Source organism: Triticum aestivum, chromosome 7A (assembly GCF_018294505.1).
Source record: "Triticum aestivum cultivar Chinese Spring chromosome 7A, IWGSC CS RefSeq v2.1, whole genome shotgun sequence".
Lineage (NCBI taxonomy): Eukaryota > Viridiplantae > Streptophyta > Magnoliopsida > Poales > Poaceae > Triticum > Triticum aestivum.
The window spans coordinates 677484935-677508362 of record NC_057812.1 but is presented as its reverse complement, the minus strand read 5'-3'; the positions used below and the strand labels follow the sequence as shown (position 1 = coordinate 677508362).

The window sequence follows — 23428 nt, the reverse complement described above, 5'->3', positions numbered from 1 at the left end:
GATTGTCGGAGAGGTATCTCTGGGCCCTCTCGGTAATGCACATCACTATAAGCCTTGCAAGCAATGTGACTAATGAGTTAGTTGCGGGATGACGCATTATGGAACGAGTAAAGAGACTTACTGGTAACGAGATTGAACTAGGTATTGAGATACCGACGATCGAATCTTGGGCAAGTAACATACCGATGACAAAGGGAACAACGTATATTGTTATGCGGTTCGACCGATAAAGATCTTTGTAGAATATGTAGGAGCCAATATGGGCATCCAGGTTCCGCTATTGGTTATTGACCAGAGAAGTGTCTCGGTCATGTCTACATAGTTCTCGAATCCGTAGGGTCCGCACGCTTAACGTTCGTTGACAATATAGTATTTATGAGTTATGTATGTTGGTAACCGAATGTTGTTCGGAGTTCCGGATAAGATCACGGACATGACGAGGAACTCCGGAATGGTCCAGAGATAAAGTTTGATATATGGGATAATAGTGTCTGGTCACCGGAAGGGTTCCGGAATTCACCGAAAGGGGTTCCGGATGTTTTTCGAAATGTTTGGGTATGGGAACACTTTATTTGGGCCAAAGGGGAAAGCCCACAAGGTTTTTGGAATGCGCAAAAGGAAGTTGTGCGGAGTCCAGGGGCTAGACGCCGGGAACCCTAGCGTCTGGCCCTGGAGTCCGAGAAGGACTCTTGCCTTTCAGGTGAAACCGACTTTGTGTAGGCTTTTACTCCAAGTTTCGACCCCAAGGCTCAACATATAAATAGAGGGGTAGGGCTAGCACCCAAGATACATCAAGAAACACCAAGTCGTGTGCCGGCAACCCCGTCCCCTCTAGTTTATCCTCCGTAATAGTTTTCGTAGTGCTTAGGCGAAGCCCTGCGGAGATTGTTCTTCACCAACACCGTCACCACGCCGTCGTGCTTCCAGAACTCATCTACTACTTCGCCCCCCTTGCTGGATCAAGAAGGCGAGGACGTCATCGAGCTGAACGTGTGCTGAACGCGGAGGTGCCGTACGTTCGGTACTTGATCGGGACGGATCGTGTAGGTGTACAACTACATCAACCGCGTTGATAAACGCTTCCACTTTCGGTCTACGAGGGTACGTAGACATACTCTCCCCTCTTGTTGCTATGCATCACCATGATCTTGCGTGTGCGTAGGAATTTTTTTGAAATTACTACATTCCCCAACAGGTGTGGGAGGAGCAGTTCCGGGAGGCGCATGCCGACGCTAACTAGAACCACAACCTCCTATAGGAGCATCTGCAGGTGGAGGAACAGGTCGCCGGCGGCAGGGCGGTCTCGCTAGACGCAGACCTGGCGGAGCAGGAGGCACTGCTCGAGTCCTACCACTCTGCCCCGAGATCCGCCTCGCCCATTGGCAGTACCGCCAGCGGGTGGCGGAGGTGGTGGCCGCCGGTAAGGAGTGTGACGAAGAGGTGGGTGAGGCGTTGTTCGGCGAGACCGACGAGGAGGACAACTCCGAGGCCGCACCCCGACGCCACGACCACGAAGAAGCCGGCATGTACGCGGGAGCCGCCGGCAGCGAGGAAGAGTAGTGCATAGTAGATCGCCGCTCGTATCCCAGGAAGGCCACCGTTCCTCCCCTTTCATCGACGCCAAGCGGGGACGTGGAGGTGGACAGCTTCAATTCACGGGGCTCTGAAGGAGGAGGTTACGGAGGTGGGGCTGGAGAGCGCCGAGGCGGGGCTGGAGAGCACCGAGGCGGAACTGAAGACGGTGAAGCTTCAGTTCTCGGGCTGATGGCCAGACATGGGACCGGACGCCGGCGATCATTTAGATTAGGTATTAATTATACTCCAGAGCCTGACTAGCACCTTTTTGATGTAATTGTAATGAAACCTGTCATGTTCATATGAAATCTAGTATGTTTATATGAAATCCGGTCGTGTTTATATGAAATTCAGACTTATTTGAACAAATTTCGTTCAATTGATTTGAGTTGTTGTATGCGGCTACGGTTTGGATGACTGTCTCCCGCATTCGTGCCGTGGACTGGCCCCCTGTCTATAGACGAATACGGGAGGATTTTTACTGGTTGCGCTAAGATTGGTGGTCATTTTTGCATGGTCAAGCTGAGCTGGTGCGTGCGTATTTGGTTCCAGCGTAGAATGCTACTTCGTCCTTTAGTGGTTAAAGAATTTTCACACGGATGGACCATAGTGCTCATGGCTTGTGATTAGTCCAGGCTGTAGACTAGGCGCAAGAACTCGGACGTCTATCACAAGCTAACCACATTGCATGCACTAAATATTTTTATCTTTTACATTATTAACCGAATCAGGCTAATCACTCTTCTCGAGACAATCAGGCTAGGCACACATTTAGAGTCAGTTTGGTTTGCGTCCACGACACGTAACGCCTGGCTTGGGTGTCCCCCCGAGTGTTGTCTGGTCTTTGTGTTTGGTGCATGTTCTCGGTCTGATGGTATTGGCCTACTTAGAACATGTATAACCAGACCTATCATACCTGCTTCATACGTCGGGGGACTGTCCGGTCACGAAAATCTGACCCAGATGAATATCTTAAACGGACCTCAAATGTCGGGGCTAACCGGCATCCCTCATATCCAATCCAAATATGATGCAGATATGGGGCGTCCGGGCAAGCCCGCCGATCCCCGTTGCAGGTCGTCGCAGTCCCACCTGTAGCGACCGAAACTCTGCCATCTCTTATCGGTGCAACCAAATTTTAGTCCGAGATTGTCCGGCGAGGCAGACGCCGCCCAGTTTAAATAGCCGGGCTAGCGTATGGCGGCAAGCTTGGTTGTTCTTGTGTGATCGAGATATATTTGACACTAGATTGCATTTCATTGATTGATAATTGTTCATCGAGTGTCAAGTTTGTCTCGATCATGTACGTTGATACCTCTACTACAATGACAGTAGATTTTATTTTGTTTTGATGCATGGATACATAGTAATTCAAAAGAAAGCCGACACCAATGTTTCATATCCTTAACAAAGGATGCAATGATGTCAGAAGCGTATCTTTTCTGGACGGCCCGGATGTTTAAGCTGGTCAACTAGCTCATCAGTCGGTGAGGTGGGACTAATACGAGTGTGAAAATGTTAAGTATGAGTAATTTTCGGTACCCAGCCGGCCTAAGATGGACATGATGATCAACGTGCATGGCCCTGTAACAAATGTTTTGAAAATAGGACACGTGGTTGTAAATTGTAAAATTTGAGGGCCACCCGGTCACTGTTCACGAACACGTCCGCGGATGTTTGAGGGTCAAAATTTGCCACCATTGTACATGCCCTTATTTTCCCACGACACCAATCCGACACATGTGAGGTGTAGTTCAGGCCAGCCAGCGTGAACCTGTCATGAGAACATGGTTAATAGTATAGCTGGGCGCTGGCTATATGATCTTGTCACATCATCTATAGCTTACCTTATAGCCCACAAGTACAATAGTCACATATAAATAAGTACTACTTTGTTGAAATATGACCTACCTTTCTCTCTCACATAGTTTGTACGAGCGCGTGTTATAGCCGGCTATTAATCGGTAGCCCGCTTCTTTTCTCTCTCTTCTTCTTTCATCCAAGTCATTAAAAATATAATATTTAAAGCCTTACAGCCTGGCTACATCATCCTATTGTATTTTCCCTGATAGCAAGCAAACATGTCCTTATAATACATTTAATTTAAGAAAGTTCCCACAACAATGCACGATATATTGTCTAGTCTATTTTAATTTTATCCAATTATTCTCGGCCGTCCTGATCCTCCTTTTTATTAGCACAGATAGGCCGGTTTGGCTTGTCAAGAACGATCGTCTCATATAGAGTCCCGCTTGGTGTTGGTCCACTTTTACCACTCTGAAAGACAATAATGCAAGCCGACTTGACTTAGGCGGACCAATCTGTGGTTGGATGGTTAGAGGGATCGTGGTATCTCTAGTTCACCAGGGTTCAAGTCCTGATGCTCGCATTTATTTCTGGATTTATTTCAGGATTTTCGGCGATGCGCATTTAGTAAAAGGAGACGTTTCCGTCGATGACGAGGTACTTACGATGACTTTGTAAATTTTAAGATGATATGCCGGCTCAGTCTTTCAGAGATGTTCATAAGAATAGGATGTGCGTGTGTGCGTTCATAAGGGTAAGTGTATACGCGTGTATGTGAGCGCTTACGTTTGTACTGTGTTAAAGAAAAAGCTAACTTGACTTAGAAATATCTCAAGCGGTGTCGCGTCCAAGTAAAATAATGAACCCGCGCTGGGTGCTCTGCTGGCCGCATGCAATTTTTCTTCCGCCCACTAACGAATACAAACAACTCTTTTGCCGAAAAAAAAAGAATACAAACAACTCTTTAAACAACTTTTGTAGTGTGTTTGCTTCCACTACCATTCCGTGTCGTGCTATAGAAAGCATACAATGCTCCCAAATGCTACAAACAAACTTTGATGACACGTATGTTGTCAAAATATTATTTTGACCTAGTGGGGGCTTCCAAAAGAAGTGTTAGTTCCAAGCTATATATTTGTCGCATACTCACTTCAGTACTCCAATGCGAACTGAGCATAGCTTAAATTGTTAGGTTTTCTTGTGGTGAAACCAACTCAATAGAATTCAAGTTCTAGATTTTGTATTGGTGGTTGTATTTTTCTCAATTTATTTCATGTCTTCTAACGATGTATATTCAGTGGGAGGAGACTTTTGCGTCGACTACGAAGACATCTGTGGCGACTTTGTCAATCTCAAGGTGTAGTGTCGGCTCGGTTTCACAAAGGTGCTCATATGGTTAGGGTGTGTGCGTGCATTCATATCAATGAGTGTATATGCGTATGTTTAAGCATTGGTGTTTGTACTGTGTTAAAAAAACTTCAATACTCAAATATTACTTATTGCATACTAAAAAAAGGAATTTCAAAACAAAACAAAACATCAATAAAAGGTTGATAGTTAAACATGACATCGTGAACTTGACAGTAGTTGAGAGTTGAAGATAAAAGAACTTATAATTGTAGTTTCAATTTGTTGAAACAGAAACTGATTTTGGTTTGAATGTTCAATTTCTTTTTATAATTCTTGTAAGATTGATAATTAAAAAGCCAATTATTTGTTTCTTGTTGTTTTATGTAGTGTTGACCTGGTAGATATGGATGTTAAAAAAACCTCATGGCCATGGTCGAAACACATTTGGAATATCCTCCTAATTATGCTCTATCTAGGAAAATGTAGTGTATGTTAGATAATAACGAGAATAAACGAGACAGAGAGACACGGATTTTTACGTGAAAACCCTTGCGGGAGAAAACCACGGATGCACGAAGGCGCGATCACTATGAGGAGGAGTATTACAAGCACGAGACGACAGGCCGTCTGAGGTGCGACTACATGGGGTATATAAGAGGGCAATACATGAGAGTCCTTGAAGGACAAGTAAACGAGTTGTACTCGTACGCGTCGGTACCAACGCAAAAGGCCCACACCGTATGTACTACATCTAGTCCAATACGGTACTAGAATTTGAATCACAATTTAACAATCTCCACCTTGAGCCAAATTCCCTCCAGTAGTCTAAGAAAATGAATAACTCCGTCCAAATCAGCTTAAACACCTTGTGCGTCAAAGTCCATAAGACTAGTGAGAAATACCAACTAAGCCTGAGCAAAGCTCAAACTTATTGGTCGGAACTGGCTTTGTCATCATATCAGCTGGATTATCATGAGTACTTATCTTGCATAACTTCAAATCGCCTTCAGCAACAACATCTCGAATATAATGAAATCTGATATCAATGTGCTTTGTCCTCTCATGATACATTGGATTCTTTGTAAGATATATAGCACTTTGACTGTCACTAAATACGGTAGGGCAACATGAGTCTCCACAAAGCTCAGTGTACAAACCTCTCAACCAGATAGCTTCTTTGCATGCCTCAGAAATAGCCATATACTCAGCATCAGTAGTGGAACAAGCCACAATAGACTGCAAAGTTGCTCTCCAACTCACAGCACAACCACCAATGGTAAAAACATAACCAGTGAGTGATCTTCTCTTATCCAAATCACCAAAAAAATCAGAATCAACAAAACCAACAAGTCCATCTCTAGTTTTCCCAAACTGTAAATAAGCATTAGAAGTACCTCGCAGGTATCTGAAAATCCACTGAACTGCTCTCCAATGCTCTGTTCCAGGATTAGCCATGTATCTACTGACAACACTCAATGCATATGATAAGTCAGGACGAGAACAAACCATGGTATACATAAGTGAACCAACTGCACTCGAATAGGGAACTCTAGACATATACTCAATATCTGCATCTAACTTAGGACATAAAGCTGATGATAATTTGAAGTGTGCAGCTAACGGAGTACTCATCGGTTGGCATTATGCATATTAAAACGATAAAGAACTTTATCAATATATCCCTTCTGACTGAGATACACTTTTCCAGACGGTCTATCTCTGGATATTTCCATACCAGGTATTTTCTTTGCTGCACCCAAATCCTTCATCTCAAATTCATTACTCAATTGCTTCTTTAGTTCATCGATCTCTGACATACTCTTTGCAGCAATAAGCATATCATCAACATAAAGGAGCAAATAAATAGTTGAACCTTTGATAGTTTTCAAATAAACACAACTATCATAATTAGACCTTTTGAAACCTTGAGAGAGCATAAAGGTGTCAAATCTCTTGTACCACTGTCTTGGAGATTGCTTCAATCCATAAAGAGATTTCTTTAACTTACAGACAAGCTTTTCTTTTCCAGGAATAACAAAACCTTCAGGTTGTTCCATATAAATATCCTCTTCTAATTCTCCATGTAAAAATGCAGTTTTAACATCCAATTGTTCAAGCTCAAGATCATGCATGGCAACAATATTGAGTAAAGTGCGAATAGAGCTATGCTTCACAACAGGAGAAAAGACTTCGTTATAGTCAATACCTGGAATCTGACTGTAACCTTTAGCAACTAACCTTGCTTTATATCTTGTCTCATCATTAGAAGAAACACCTTCTTTCCTCTTAAAACCCACTTGCAACGAATAGGTTTCTTCTCTCTAGGTAATTTTACTAAATTCCAAGTGCCATTCTTTTCAAGTGATTCCATCTCATCATGCGTAGTGGTCATCCACTTATTACTATCACCAGAAATAATAGCCTCGGAATATGAAGAAGGCTCAGAATTACCTTCAATTTCTTCTGCAACAGATAAAGCAAAAGAAACAATATTGCACTCTTCAATTAACCTGTCTGGTTTATTAATACCCCGTCTAACTCTGTCACGTGCAAGATTCCAATTGGGCGGAACAATAGGCTGATTTGGAGTGGGAGTGACATGATCATCATTAACGAAGGATTCATCATGTGCATCAACAATTTAATTACTAGATGTATCACCTGAGTCAATAACATGCTCCACCTTAACATTAGGTTGCTGGATAGGAGGCTGCCGTTCACTCTCAACAGAAACATTAGTAGATGAAACATCATGTAACATAGCAGATTCATTAAAGATAACATTTCTGCTAATAATAATCTTCTGGGTTTCAGGATTCCACAATTTAAAACCTTTAACACCAGACTTATAACCAAGAAAGATGCACTTAACAGCCCTAGGCTCCAACTTTCCATTATCAACATGAGCATAAGCAGTGCAACCAAAAACTCTCAACTGTGAATAATCAGCAGGTGAACCAGACCATACCTCAATTGGAGTTTTCTTATTAAGAGCAATAGGTGGTGAGCGATTAATGAGATAACAAGCAGTGGAAGCGGCCTCAGCCCAAAAACGCCTATGCAAACCTGCATTAGACAACATGCAACGGGCTCTAAAAATAATGGTCTTGTTCATGCGCTCAACAACACCGTTTTGTTGAGGAGTATAAGGAACGGTGTAGTGTCTGACAATGCCTTCAGACTTGCAATAATTCTTAAATTGCTTAGAACAGAATTCCATACCATTATCAGTGCGAAGTATTTTTACCTTCTTTTCAGTTTGTCTTTCAATCATAATCTTCCACTCCTTAAATGCTGAGAATGCTTCATATTTATGCTTCAAGAAATAAGGCCAAACTTTTCTCGAATAATCATCAATTATAGTCAGCATGTACCTAGCACCACCTAGTGACTTCTTGCGAGATGGTCCCCATAAATCAGAATGCACATAATCAAGAATACCTTCGGTTGTATGAGTCAAAGTGTTGAACTTCACCCTCTTGTGCTTGCCGAAGATACAATGCTCACAAAATTTTAATTTACCAGGTTCATATCCATCAAGAAGACCTCTCTTATTTAACTCTGCTAAACCAAGTTCACTCATATGTCCAAGACGCATATGCCAAAGGTTAGCAGCATCACAATCAAAATTCTTTAAAACAACCGGAGTAGCGTTACCTGAAACGGTAGAACCTCGAAGGTAATAAAGACCATTGGTCGAACTTAAGTCACCTTTCATCACAACAAGGGAGCCTTTGGTGACTTTCAAAACACTATCTTCACCTGAATACTTGTATCCCTTTGCATCAAGGGCACTCATAGAAATAAGATTTCTCTTCATCTTCGGAATATACCGAACATCTGTCAAAGTTTTGATTATGCCATCAAACATCTTCATTCGAATAGAACCTATGCCTTCAATCTTGCATGGTGAATTATCAAAACCCAAAACGGAACCAGCAGAAGTAGTGGAATCAAAAGTATTAAACCAATCTCTGTGCGGGCACATATGAAAAGTGCATGCAGTGTCAAGTACCGACTCATCATTGGTCTCAGCACATCCAGCAATAACGACAAGAGCATCATCGGAACTATCATCACGAGCAACGTTAGCAGAATTGTCACCTTGTTTGTTACCTTTTCTCTTTTCCTTGTTCTGCAACTTGAAACACTCTGAGATGTTATGCCCGTCTCTCTTGCAATACCTGCAATATTTCTTGTCTCTGGATTGCGACCGACCCCTGTGGCCGTTCTTACTTTTGCCTCTGTTTCCATTGTGTGAGTTCTTCTCCTTTGTCCTGCCACGAACAGATAATCCCTCGGCTTGGGATGAACTTGAACCATCATGAGGCACCATTAGTTTCATCTTCTCCTTAGAGTTCAAAGCTTCATAAACTTCATTAAGTGTGAGAGTATCACGACTATATAATATGGTGTCTCTAAAATTGGTATAAGAACTTGGCAATGAACAAAGTAACATTAAAGCAATATCTTCCTCTTCATACTTAACCTCCATTGCAGCTAGATCGGGTATAATCTCCTTAAATTCTGAAATATGATTCAAAACATTACCTCCCTCGGGTAACCTGTGCAGGAATAATTTTTGCTTCAGATGCATCTTGCTGATGAGATCTTTAGTCATGCAAATCCCTTCCAGCTTTAACCATAGAGCGGCGGCAGTTTTCTCGCTCAAAACTTCCTGCAAAATATTATTATGCAAATGGAGTTGGATTTTTGACAAAGCCTTACAATCAATTCTTTTCTCCTCAGCAGTCCAGTCCTGAATTCTATTCTTTCCAAAACTATCCAGTGCTTCATCATAGTCGGACTGTGCCAACAATGCTCTCATCTTGACTTACCATAGGGTAAACCTTGTGTCACGGTCCAGCAGCGGAAAATCGTACTTCATGAAAGCCATGAGTAAATAAATCTGTGTACACAAAATAGTACAAGCCGGTGGAAAAATTCTTAACATAATTAATATGCGGACAAAGAACCAGAGAAAATAGCACCTGGTAGTTGCTGATGGCCGTAGCAATTAAAGATGGAAAAGGTAGATGAACTAGTAAGCAACTAGCAGTACTAGTTTGAGTACTAGTACTTGCTTACGTCTTCACGTGTAGCACGGCAACTCGGTGGATGAGGTGATGCCTCGGAACTTGAGTCTTGCACGTGCAGCAACGACGGCAACTCGGCGGATCAGACAACAGGTGCAGCCTTGGGGAATATGCACGCGTACGAACGAAACACTTCGGAACCGACTTGGGATTGGACCGATCGCCGCGGCGGACGGCACGCAGGAAAAGAAACTCTTGACTCCTGTTGGTCTCGCCTTCCCGGGCGACTGCTCCAGAATCGATCTGGCTTCAGATCGCCAAGTCGCATCGGCGGCGGCGCAAAGGACGCCGCAACCCTAACCTCTGGTTTCAAATCTCGTTTCTGAAACCTTAGCTCTGTATACCATTTGTTAGATAATAACGAGAATAAACGAGATAAAGAGACATGGATTTTTACGTGAAAACCCTTGTGAAAGAAAACTACGGACGCACGAAGGCGCGATCACTATGAGAAGAAGTATTACAAGCACGAGACGACAAGCCGTCTGAGATGCGACTACATGGGGTATATAAGAGGGCAATACATGAGAGTTCTTAAAAGACAAGTAAACAAGTTGTACTTGTACGCGTCGGTACCAACGCAAAAGGCCCACACCATATGTATTATGTCTAGTTCAATACGATACTAGAATTTGGATCGCAATTTAACAGTGTATCTAGTTTTGTAAGCTTATCGTTTGCTTGAGTTTAGACTTCAGGCTTGTAACGTGCACAGGTGCACTTCAACATTAAGAATCTGAAAAATCATATTTTAGCCATCGCAACACAAGGCTGAGTTCTACTCCCTCCGTTCCTAAATACTTGTCTTTCTAGTCATTTCAACAACTGTCTACATACGGAGCAAAATGAGTGAATCTACACTCTAAAATATGTCTACATACATCCATATGTAGTAGTCATTTGAAATGTCTAGAAAGACAAATATTTAGGAACGGAGGAAGTACGAACCTATACGCACATTGTGTGCATATATACACACACACACATCGATCAGAGGCTTGCTTCATTAGGGGCTTGCTTAGCTAACTAGCAAAATGGCTCCCAACTTACACAGACGGTCTATGCCGCTCCTCCTCATCCTCCTCCTGGCACTGTCATGCGCCACGCACGGCGCCAACGCCGCGGGGTGCGACCCCACCACCGGCTTCATCACCGTGCCACTCACTGATGCGCAGCTCCCGGTGCAGAGTCCATACGACGTGCCGCTGGATCAGCGATACGAGCTCGTGAATGGCATGCGGCGGATGTGGGTGTACTGTACTGACAAGCCTCATAGCCCAGCCAGCCACACCCGGCCACGAACAGAGATCCGCCACGTCCCCATGGCGGTGGGAAGGGCAATCGAGGTGCAGCTCACCGTCCCCGAACACATGCTGCGAGTCACAGCCCACCACCCAGAGCACTACCTCGTCATCTTCAGCTAGCCGGCGCATCAAGTCAACGCCGTCCCGAGGGGCTTCGTTCGTGTCGACGGCGCCACCTTCAACATTGCGCCGTGGCACGAGCACGACCACACCATCTTCGACACGATGAACCTGCACGTCCACGTCGTCATCGAGAAGGTCCCCATGCAGTACTGGTCGGTTGAGGGGGCGAAGGAGATCCTGGGCAAGCGTGTGCGCGTCGACCGCCTCGACAGCCGGACCCATGAGCGCGGCCACACCAAAACCTTTGCGTGTTGGGTCTGGACCGGCGATGTCGCCAACATCCCCACCAAGCATACGCTGGGGGTGCTGTCGCGCGGTGCCGGTCGGGTGGAGGAGATGGAGGGATTCTCTCCCCCCAACAGGCGTGTGGCTCCCCCGCCGGCCACAGCCGACTACACCATGCTCATCCACGTCGATCGTGTAGAAGATTGGACGCCGCCCTCGCCGCGCTCTTCCCACTCTGGGCAGAGCGGGCTGCCATCCTCTGACTCTGACAACGACGACCGCCCCTTCCCCGAGGTCCTCTCCGGCACGTGGACGATGGAGGTCGAGGATGGCCAGCGCGGCGATCGCCAGCAACGCCTGGGTCGAGCACCAGTTGCTGACTTAGGCTGCCGCGGCATGCCCAGTGGTGGCCACGGGCGCGACCGTGACGAAGACGACGGCGCCGGGCGCGGCGGCCGTCGCTCCTGGAAGGATGCCCTCCTGCGGCGTGGACGTACGCCTGCCCCCCAGCCACCGGCCCCCGCTCTGCATCAGCGTAGCCGCTCTCTGGCGCCACTCCAGGGGCGCGCGCACCCATTGCCACGATGTGAAGAAATCTGCGACTGGTGCGGCATGCCCCCCCTCCCCCAGCGCCGCTGCTCGATCCCCCTACCACCGCCCCAGGATGGTGGGGATGACGCCGCCGTCAGCAACAGGGGCAAGGACCCGGTCGACGAGTTCTTCAAGGCGGCCAAGCGGCCAACAGTTGCCTCCGTGATCGTCGACAACATGGCAGCTGATGTGCAAGCCGCCACCGACGCCATGGTGGCCGCCGCCCTCGACTTCGACAACACCCAGCAGCGTGACACCGCGCCGCTGGACCCGCAGCTTGACGCGTTCAGCCCCACGCTAGCTGCGACCCCCTCTGCCAGTGGCCAGTTCAACCGCTCCACCCCCACGGCCGCCTGTACACTGGAAGTGCAGCTGGGAGCGGTGACCAGCCGCGTCTGCCAGCTTGAGATCGCCGAAGAAGGAGACCAAGCTCAGCCGCGACGCCTCTTTCGCAGCAACACCCCTCCTTTGGTGGCTGCCTCACCTGCCCGCCGGCCGTCCCTCGCCACAGCGCCCGTCAGGCTGCCAACTCCTCCACCGTGTCGGTGGCCCAACGCGCGTCCCTCCGCATCGTCAAGGAACTGGGGCTGCTGGGGCCAAAGGAGAAGATGACGACCGAGGTAGCCGAGGCCCTCCTGCGGCGGTTTGACGAGCCACTCTCCGAGGTTGACATTGCGGTCATTACCAAGCTGACACGTCTGGACGCCGACGCCCTGAAGATCGCGACTAGCATGGCCGGACCTGATGGAGCTGCTGAGGAGGCCGTAGTTTAGTTATGTTAGTTCCATTCATGTTCCTACTCCGGTGGCGGCCGACAAGATGTTGGCTTGAATTAGGTTTGCTTACAATCTGTAGTGCTAGTCCAATGTGGTTAGTTCGGCGCCGGTGTGTTCTGGGGCCTATTGGTGGTCGCCGGCGTGCCCCTGCTAGAGAGGTGGTGTATTGTTTGGGCCTGAGGCCAATTAGTGATTTTCAGCTATCGGAGAAATATCAGTTTCCCCATGAATGACAAACTCCCTCTGATCATGTGCTGGAACGTGCGCGGGTTGAACCACCCCGCTAAGCGCGCCTCTGTCTGTGAAGTCGCAGTAGCGAATCGAATAACGATCCTATGCTGCTGGCCTGAAGGAGATAAAGTGCAAGAATCGCCGCTACACTTGGAGCAACGAGCGTCAAGATCCCACCCTTGTCAGCATTGACAAGTTCTTCTGCAACCAAGCCTGGGAATCCCTTTTCCACAGTTTTGCAGTGATGGCGGCTTCTACGGCTACTTCAGACCACTGCCCTTTGATCATAGCTGACACAAGTGCCCCGCCACGCCGTGCGAATTTTAAATTTGAGAGCTTCTGGCCTCGCTTCCCCCGTTCCAGTGAAACAGTGGCAGCTGCCTGGAACAGACCGGTGCAATCCTCCTGCGCTTTCCAGCGCCTACACACCAAGATGGAGCGCACAGCGCGTGACCTGAAAATCTGGAGCAAGACACACTTCAGCGATGCGAGGCTTCAATTTCATATAGCAGCAGAAATTGTGCTCCGATTAGATGTGGCTCAGGAGACCCGGCATTTGTCTGACGCCGAATTCAACCTCAGAAAACTCCTAAAGCTGCGGCTTTTGGGTCTGGCGGCGATCGACCGCGCCAGAAAGCGCCAAGCTTCCCGCCTGACCTGGCTCCGGGTGGGAGATGGGGGAACAAAGTTTTTCCATGTGAAGATGAGATCTCGCAGACGGAAAAACCACATCCATAGCCTGAAGGTGGGCGATTCGCTTGTCACAACACACGAGGAAAAAGAAGCGGCCATCTACAGTCATTTCCACGACAACATCGGGACCAAGACGGCGAGAACGACTGGCATCAACCGGCACTTACTCAAGATGCCAACGCTCCAAGCGGGCGGCCTCGACAACCCTTTCTCCGAAGAAGAAATCTGGGAGGCGATCAAAGCTTCACCCCTAGAGAAGGCGCCTGGGCCCGACGGATTCACGGGAATTTTCTTTAGAACCTGATGGCCACTGATCAAGGCAGATATTCTACAAGCTTTCAACAAGTTCTACCACCTTGTGGGGGGAGGTCTCAACAATTTGAACACTGCCATAGTAGCTCTCATCCCAAAAAAAGATGGTGCAGAGAGGATTCAAGACTTCAGAACAATCAGCCTGATACACTTAGTTGCAAAACTTATTGCTAAAGTGCTCTCAATAAGGCTATCAGCAGTAATCCATCACATAATCTCGCCGGCCCAATCGGCCTTCTTGAAGTCCAAAAGCACGCAAGACAGTTTTCTGTTTGTTCAGAATGCCATCAGATCGCTCCATAGGAAGAGAACTCCGACGCTCCTGTTCAAGCTAGATATAGCGCGGGCTTTTCACAATGTGTCGTGGGAGTATTTGCTAGAACTACTGCAAGTGCTAGGCTTCTCTGCACGCTGGCGCGATTGGATTGCGCTACTCCTCGCATCGGCATCATCATCCTTCCTGCTAAATGGCACTGTAGGGCATAACATTCGTCACCACAAGGGGTTTCGGCAGGGAGACCCGCTTTCACCCCTCCTTTTCATCATCGCCATCGACCCCCTCCACAGACTGCTACAACAAGCAACTGAGTTAGAGCTAATCGCCCATCTGCCTGGCAGAGACATCTCTCTTCGGGTTAGCCTCTACGCTGATGACGCTGTAATCTTCGCCAACCCAAAGAAAGCAGAGGTCGACTCCCTGCTCGACATTCTTCGCGACTTCGGTCAAGCAACCGGGCTGCAAATAAACCCTGCAAAGTCGACCGTCACCCCCATCCACTGTGAGGAGATCAATCTCCCACACACCCTGTGCAATTTTGGTGGGGCAACAGTGGGTTTCCCCTTAAGATACCTAGGCCTCCCGCTAACTGTTTCTAGACTGCGCCTAGTCCACATCCAGTTCATCCTTGATCGGATTAGGGCAAGACTCACGGGATGGAAGGGCAAGCTCATGACCATCGCGGGCAGAAAGGTTTTGGTATGCAGCGTGCTTACAGCGCTGCCTACCTTTGCTCTGTCTGTACTCCGTGCGCCAAAGAAATTTCTTACTGAGGTTGACAAAGTACGTAGGAAATTCCTTTGGGCACAAGAAGAAGAACTCAGTGGAGGAAAATGCAAGGTAGCATGGCCTGTAGTGTGCTCTCCTATTGACAATGGCGGGTTGGGAGTTTTGGACCTCAACCGCTTCAGTAGAGCGCTAAGGCTGCGATGGCTTTGGCTGTCCTGGACCAGCACCGACAGACCATGGATTGGCCTGCAGCTGCCTTGCGACGAGGGAGACCGAGCTCTTTTCTCTGCCTCCACCTTGATCACGCTGGGCAACGGTGAGAAGGTCTCCTTCTGGCACTGCCCATGGACAGGCTCGGGCAACCTGAAGACGGCCTTTCCTGCTCTCTTCAGCCACTCTAGAAGAAAGAACCGTTCGGTCAAGCAAGCTCTGACAAATGGCACATGGATTCAAGACCTCGCCCATGGAGATACTCAGCACCTTTGGTCGGAAACAATTAGGTTGCACAGATGGTTACAAGCTGCTGGTATTCGCCTCCAAGATCACGTCAGCGACACCATCAAATGGAAGCATGAAGCATAGGAATCTATACTGCTAGTTCTGCCTATAAGGCGCAATTTCAAGGCCACATCAAATCCGATTTCAAGAACCTGATTTGGACCACCTGGGCACCGGCTAAGATGAAGATCTTCACATGGCTGCTACTTAAAAACAAATTATGGTGCAACGACCGTCTCCAACGGAGAGGATGGCCAAATGAGTACTTCTGCCAGCTATGCGTCCGGAACTTGGAATCCTCCATGCACTTGTTCTGGCAATGCCCGTTATCGCTTGAAGTATGGACGATGGCAGCAGCCAGAGGTGGATGCAGCTCACTCCACCCTTTGCAATGGCAAAACAAGACTAAGCCGACGGCCATCATTGCTGCAATGCTCGGTGCAGCGCGGCCCGAGCACAAAAAAGCCCTCAAGGCAACCATCATCCTCATCCTCTCTGAGATTTGGAAGGCTAGAAACGAGAGCACCTTCAGAGGCAAGATGGTGACGCAAGCTAGCATCACAACAGCCATCCAACGAACGTTAGAATTTTGGCGACAAGCAGGAGCAGCATTTTTCGAGCACCCCTTCTGGGAGCCGCCCTGAGAGAATAGCCATAGCACCTTACATGTTCTCTTTCGTTTTTTCTTCTTTTACCTCCTTTGATCCTCGGATCACTACTCGCACTTGATGTTTTGTCACCTGCTCCCTGCTTTCAATCAATACAAGCCAGCAATCAGCTGGATCTTACAAAAAAAAATTATAATCAACCTCAGTCTACTAGTCCATTATCCATGTGCGGTATTAATTTGTCAATTAACCCGTGGCGCAGCAAAACTACAGCTCCGGCGTGTGGCAGTTCAAGGGGTACACCTACGTGCCCTCGGGCACGACGGGGGTGTCCATCATGAAGGTGTTCGGCGCGGCGAAGCACGCGACGACGCTCATGCTGCACGTCTACGGCGGCGCGCTGGTGTACTACGACGACTGGACGCGGGTGGTAGACCGCAGCATCTACGACCGGTGGTTCAGGCTCAACGTGATTCACGACGTCGGCGGCGCAGGGACGCTCACCATGTTCATCGACGGCCAGGAGCGGCTGCGTGTAGCGGGGCGCGGCGGCGACATACACTACTTCAAGTTCGGGGTGTACACTCAGACGGCCCCCTCGCACCTCCTGGAGTCGCGGTGGAGAGACGTCAGGCTCTTCACCAAGGAAGCTTATTGATGAAAACAAGCAAGAGCCGTGAACAAGGATTGGCTAGAACTCGTCTAGCTGAGACATGGGCTAGCCTAATGCGTTTTCTTGTCTTTTCTTAGCCTAGTAACTTTTCGTGTTGTGCGGCAAGAGGCTTGAGCAGAACCACTAGCGTTATTGCGATGTTGAATAGGAGCAGAACTACTAGTTGTTGTAGCAATGATGAAGCTAGGTGAAAACTTGTAAGAAAAAATGTTTTATATAATTAGCGCCACAAACTAATTAACCATGACTTTGTGTCAATTTCCTTTTGTTCCATTTTGCTATAATGTGTTGGCAAAATGGCGCTGCAAGTATAATAATAGAGCTATGTCAATTTCCTGTTGCTCCATTTCCACAAAAACCATGTGATTTTTTATTTTAAAATTATTTGCCGATTTTGAAATGTTCGCTTACTTGAAAAATATTTGTCAAATATGAAAAATATTCATGAATGTTAAAAAATGATCACGAATTAAAAAAAAGTTGGTGAACTTTAAAAATCATAAATGTTACAAAAATATCACAATTTTAAGAAAACCATGAATTAAAGCCGGCAGTTGCGGTCCCCCCTAAAAATGCATGCAGTTGCGACATGCCTTAAAAACATACAGTTGATATCCCATTTAAAAACTTACTTTTGGACCCATCTTGAAAAACATGCAGTTGCGACCCCTCTTTAAACATGCAGTTGTGACCTCATCTTAACAACATTTAGTTGTGATCTCTCTTGAAAATATGCATTTGCGACCCACCTTAAAAACATTTAGTTTTGACCAGCCTTGAAAAAGATGCCGTTGCAACCCCCTCCTGAAAACCTGCAATTGTGACCCTTTTGAAAAACAAGCAGTTGCGACCTACCTTGAAAACATGTAGTTGCGGCCCCTCTTGGAAAACATGAAGTTGCGACCTCATCTTGAAAATATGCCGTTGCGACCCCTCTTGAAAACATGCAGTTGCGGCCTCATTTTGAAAACATGTATTTGTGACCCACCTTAAAAAACATGCAGTTTTGACCAGCCTTGAAAAAGATGCAGTTGCGACCCCTCTTGAAAAACAATCAGTTGCAACCCCACCTTAAAAACATGCAGTTGCAACCTACCTTGAAAACATGTAGTTGCCGCCCCTCTTGGAAAACATGTAGTTACGACCCTATCTTGAAAATATGCAGTTGTGACACCTCTTGAAAACATGCAGTTGCGGCCTCATTGTAAAAACATGCAGTTACGACCCACCTTAAAAAACACGCAGTTTCGACCAGCCTTGGAAAAGATGCAGTTGTGACCCCCTCTTGAGAAACAAACAGTTACGACCCCATCTTAAAAATATGCAGTTGCGACCTATATTGAAAACATGTAGTTGCGAAAACATGCAGTTGCAACCCTTCTTGTAAAAATGCAGCCGCGGCCTCATTTTAAAAACATGCAGTTACGACCCACCTTAAAAACATGTTGTTGTGGTCCCTCTTTAAAACATGCAGTTGCGACCTCTCTTGAAAAACATGTAGTTACGATCCCTCTTAAAAACATGCAGTTGCGGTCGACTTTTCAAAACATGCAGTTGTGGCCTCTCTTGAAAAACATGCATTTGCGACCCTGCCTTACAAACATGCAGTTGCAACCTCTCTTGAAAACATGCAGTTGCGGCCATGTTATAACGCTTGCAGTTGCATGTCTAGTGGTGGACATGCAAGTGGCCCCGACAACTCCCCCTCCAGACCACAGTTGCGACCCCTTTTTTTTCAATCTCAACTTCATTATTGTGTTGACACGGTGAATTTCAAAATTAATAATTATAAGAGACAAATTTTGTAAAACTAAACCCTAAGCAATCATTTTGAAATTTGTAAAATGAACATTAAGCTAAGATAAAATAAATATACTAATGTTAAGAAAAGAGAAAATAGTGAAACAGTATTCTACTATGTACAGTGAAATAAGAAAAAAAATTGGAAGCAAAAAAAACACAACATTCAATCATGAGAAAAAAGGTAAAGAAAAATTAAGTCATTACAAAGAGATTATCGCTAGAAGCTATAGTGAACAAATAACAACACATGCAAAAGGCTAAGGTAAAAGAAGAAGGAGGCCCACATTGCTCAGGTTGTGCAAACAAGCAAAAGTAACCCGTCGCTCGTCCGTGGAATCGTAAAAAAGTGATGGGTAGAACACACGCACAAGGGTTGCACTTCGTACGGACGAGCCGCGCATGCGTCGCTCCCGCGATAACGAACAAAAGCCATCCCGAATCTTAGTGTGATGATCGGAGGGCTACAAAATTGGCTCAGCAAAACCGATAAATAAAGTTAATAAAATAAAATGAAAAAAGGAAAAAGGTTTAATGAAAAAGAATACTTTCAGGTTTGAGGGAGTGAGGCTAAAAATTTAATTCAAATTTGAGAGTGAGTGGGAAATGGGAGAAAAAAGCTCACATATTTGCCTTGAATCTCTCGTTATGCACAGTGTAGCAACGAAACAAGACCCATCCAGTCAGGACAGCTATCATCCTAAAAAGAGGTAAATACACCCGTGGTGCTTGAACTTACTGTGGATGTTCACTTTAGTATATAAACTTAAAAATTACGCTAAACTGGTTCTAAAACTTGACACGAACATGCAAATACGGTGCTAATCCTCTCCGTAGACATAAAGTACGTCGACATGGATTCGTATGTGGCTGACATGGCACTGACATTGCAAGGGGCCCACTTGTAGCTATGAAACAGGATAACTTAGTAATCTATGACTCTATGATTAGTGGGCCCGCCTGTCTGTAATTAGAAAAATAACATAAAAATGCTCTAGACAGAAATTGAACATGCAACATGACGCTTGGTCCATGCTTGCGCTAGCCAACAAAACCAGAATTGTATTGACAATAATGATGGCCCTTCTGGCTTAATGTGGTTGAACCAAAAACTATCATGTACATCAACGGGCTGCAGGTAGTGGCCCATTTTGCACAGGCTATTTTTTAATGTATAAATTATATAAATAATGATCATAATAATTAAAGTTAGATTCAAATATTCACGTGTAATAAATAATTACCTCATGCTACACAAATATCCGTGTGCAGACCAAATAAATATAAAGCAGTTTGCAATAAAAATAATAATAATCAATGGGTATTAAAAAATGTTGTAAATACAAACATTTAAAATACACGGTCATGGATTATATTTAACAATTATATGAATAATTAAAATATATAGTAATGAAATAATATATGAATAATAACAATGTTTGTATAATATAAATAATATATTGCTTTTATATTACAGTTTTGTACATATTCTTTCAATTATTCAAACATTTTAATATTTATATGCATATTTTTAAATGTTTGTATTTGCAAACATTTTTAAATACTCATGGGTTATATTTACAATATTAACTAGCAATGTGTCCGTGCATTGCAACGGATCTAAAGTAAAATAATACTTGTTCACAAACTTGAAAAAAATACTCTAGTTTTGAACTTTTGATACACATATATCACTAAAAATATATTATGTTGCACTCAAAAAAATTTCTCGGGCTGCTTTGATGAGGTGAGGGAGAGATGTGGTTGCTTTCAAGATACTAAGGTGTTTTCTAGACATTGGAGCAGAGAAGTGAGCTATTTTTACAAAAAGGTTACAACTTACCTCACAGTTTTTAGATGTAGATCTAATAGTCAAAAATGACGAATGGCAGACACACCATCATCACCAACTGAATATTTTATAGATGTAGAGATTTCTAAACTATAAGTTAATATTTCTAAAAATTACAGTTTTAATAAGCTATTTTATTGTATACCTCTAGATATTTATATTTTGTGTACACTGATGTTTGTGTGGCATGAGATAATTATTAATAACACATGAATATTTGAATCTAACTTTTCTTATTATGATTATTATGTACTTTTTAGAAAATAACGTGTGTAAAATGAGCCACTGGCTGCAGCCCATTTATGGACAGAAGAGTTTTAGTTAAAATACATTAAGTATGAGAGGCCATCTTAGTTATCAAATCATATTCTATGTTGTGGCTAGTGCGACCAGCTCACAAGCAGCAGGTTGCTGGCTCAAGTCCTTTCCGGCGCATTTTTCATATTATTTTTGCTAACGTACTGACAGGCAGGCTCAGTAATCATAGAGACAGATAGTATTCAAGTAATTATGTTTTGTAGATATAAATGGGTCTCATGCCATGTCAGTGCCACATAAGCCATATATTGTGCCATGTCGATGCACTTTACGTCTATAGACCGGATTAGCACCGTATTTACACGTTCATGTCAAGTTTTACAACTAATTCGGCGTCTTTTTCAAGTTCAGGCACTAAAGTGAACGTCCATGGCAAGTTAAAGCATCACTGGTGTATTTACCTCTTTTTAGAAGAAAGCGTACCCTTAATTAGCATCTCGCTCTCTGTCATGTTTCATGCCAGGTCCATGCCGGGCCGAAAATCCATATCCATGGGCCGGCCCGCGAGGCATGGCCCATATGGCGAGCTTTACTCCGGCCCATCCCTCAGAAAAGAAAACATCGTCCGGCCTATCCAAGTCCCAACCCGTGCCTCCCAATCCCTCTCTTATCCCCTCGCCCCCTCCATCCATCCACTCCCCTCGTCCTCGTCCCATGGCCATGGCCTCCCCGTTCTCCCAGGCGTCGGCCGCCGCCGCCTCGCCGGCCCTCCCCTTCTCCGTCTCCACCTCCCGCCCTCTCTCCCTCACCACCGCCGCAACCGCCGCCGTCTCAGGTATCGCCTCTTCCCCCCTCCCTCTAATTTGAAATCCAGGAATGCGGAATCTCCAAAGGCCCCCTCCCAGTTCACTCACCCGAGCTCTCTCCCACCACGCGCAGCCCGGGCTCCGTGCAGGGGCAGCAGAGGATTCCGCCGCGGCCGCTTCGCCGTCTGCAATGTCGCTGCCCCCTCCGCCGCCGAGCTGGTACTGATGCGCCCCCAAACCCTCAAATCTGTCCTGCCTACAATGCGGTACTGTTTACTCTCATGTTCGTAGGAGACCAAGCCGGCGGCGGCCGCGAAGGAGAGCCAGCGGCCGGTGTACCCGTTCCCGGCGATCGTGGGGCAGGACGAGATGAAGCTCTGCCTGCTGCTCAACGTCATCGACCCCAAGATCGGCGGCGTCATGATAATGGGCGACCGGGGCACCGGCAAGTCCACCACCGTCCGCTCCCTCGTCGACCTGCTCCCGGACATCAGCGTCGTGGTCGGCGACCCGTTCAACTCCGACCCCTTCGACCCCGAGGTCATGGGCCCCGAGGTCCGCGACCGCCTCCTCAAGGGCGAGGACCTTCCCGTCACCACCACCAAGATCACCATGGTCGACCTGCCCCTCGGCGCCACCGAGGACAGGGTGTGCGGCACCATCGACATTGAGAAGGCGCTCACCGAAGGTGTCAAGGCGTTCGAGCCAGGCCTGCTCGCCAAGGCCAACAGGGGGATACTGTATGTGGACGAGGTCAATCTGCTGGACGACCATCTGGTGGATGTTCTGCTGGATTCCGCGGCTTCCGGGTGGAACACGGTGGAGAGGGAGGGCATCTCCATCTCCCACCCTGCGCGGTTCATCCTCATTGGGTCCGGTAACCCGGAGGAAGGCGAGCTCCGGCCGCAGCTGCTGGACCGGTTCGGGATGCACGCGCAGGTCGGCACGGTCAGGGACGCGGAGCTGAGGGTGAAGATTGTGGAGGAGAGGGCTCGGTTCGACAAGGACCCGAAAACGTTCCGGCAGTCCTACTTGGAGGAGCAAGGGAAGCTCCAGGACCAGATCACATCCGCTCGGAGCAACCTCGGTTCTGTGCAGCTCGACCATGATCTCCGGGTTAAGATATCCCAGGTGTGTTCTGAGCTGAATGTGGATGGGCTGAGAGGAGACATTGTCACTAACAGGGCTGCCAAGGCGTTGGCTGCCCTAAAGGGAAGGGACATCGTGACAGTGGAGGACATTGCCACCGTGATTCCCAACTGTTTGAGGCATCGGCTCCGTAAAGACCCACTCGAATCGATCGACTCGGGCTTGCTTGTAGTTGAGAAGTTTTATGAAGTCTTTGGCTAGATTGCTCTCGAGGTAAATGTTTCTCTGTCACAATGTAAGGCAGAAGGCTTTTTGTTCGGCTGTAAACTTTTATAGCACCTTTCGTAAATCATCTTTTATCGAACTATATTCTGCATTGTATAGAAAACAGTGGTACCGAGCGTTAATTATGGTGAACTTTGTTATGTTGTTCTGAGCTTGGGCTCATATTAGCACTTTCCCCGACCTGTCTTCGTGCCCCTGCTCAGACCAAATATGCACTTGTGCAGCCGTCGGAATAGTACCCTGTTTTCTCAAGGAGCTGAATCGAAAGAAAGCCCCAGGCCCAAGCATCAGCCATGTGATCATGTAAGATGCAGTTCTAGAGAAGAACAGATTCAGTTTTGCCTTGGAGGCTTGTACTATTTACAGCAAGTCTGAATCTGAATGTATCCATTACATCATTTGCTTGACAGCCACTACTTATTTTCGTGCATCAGAAATAGAAATTTATTAGTAGTAACGCTGTCAAGTTGC

At 46.5% G+C, this 23428-nt stretch overlaps 2 protein-coding genes across 2 annotated transcripts; both read left to right on the top strand.

The window, feature by feature from the left end:
- The first annotated feature begins 10888 nt into the window (after positions 1-10888).
- On the top strand, positions 10889-16852 carry LOC123153713 (citrate-binding protein-like). Its single transcript, XM_044572697.1, has 2 exons — positions 10889-11143; positions 16457-16852. Exons 1-2 carry the CDS (start codon positions 10889-10891, stop codon positions 16850-16852), a joined length of 651 nt encoding a protein of 216 aa, XP_044428632.1.
- A 4579-nt stretch (positions 16853-21431) lies between these two features.
- On the top strand, positions 21432-23097 carry LOC123149231 (magnesium-chelatase subunit ChlI, chloroplastic). Its single transcript, XM_044568840.1, has 3 exons — positions 21432-21612; positions 21717-21802; positions 21875-23097. Exons 1-3 carry the CDS (start codon positions 21492-21494, stop codon positions 22931-22933), a joined length of 1266 nt encoding a protein of 421 aa, XP_044424775.1. The 5' UTR covers positions 21432-21491; the 3' UTR covers positions 22934-23097.
- Positions 23098-23428: the final 331 nt, after the last annotated feature.

Excerpts from the sequence above, each read along its gene's own strand:
- LOC123153713 (XM_044572697.1), top strand. The coding sequence starts at position 10,889 with ATGCCGCTCCTCCTCATCCTCCTCCTGGCACTGTCATGCGCCACGCAC. Across the intron at positions 11,144-16,456 it reads CACGAACAGAGATCCGCCAC|CAAAACTACAGCTCCGGCGT; the intron begins GTCCCCATGGCG and ends CCCGTGGCGCAG.
- LOC123149231 (XM_044568840.1), top strand. The coding sequence starts at position 21,492 with ATGGCCATGGCCTCCCCGTTCTCCCAGGCGTCGGCCGCCGCCGCCTCG. Across the intron at positions 21,613-21,716 it reads CGCAACCGCCGCCGTCTCAG|CCCGGGCTCCGTGCAGGGGC; the intron begins GTATCGCCTCTT and ends CACCACGCGCAG. Across the intron at positions 21,803-21,874 it reads CCCCCTCCGCCGCCGAGCTG|GAGACCAAGCCGGCGGCGGC; the intron begins GTACTGATGCGC and ends TCATGTTCGTAG.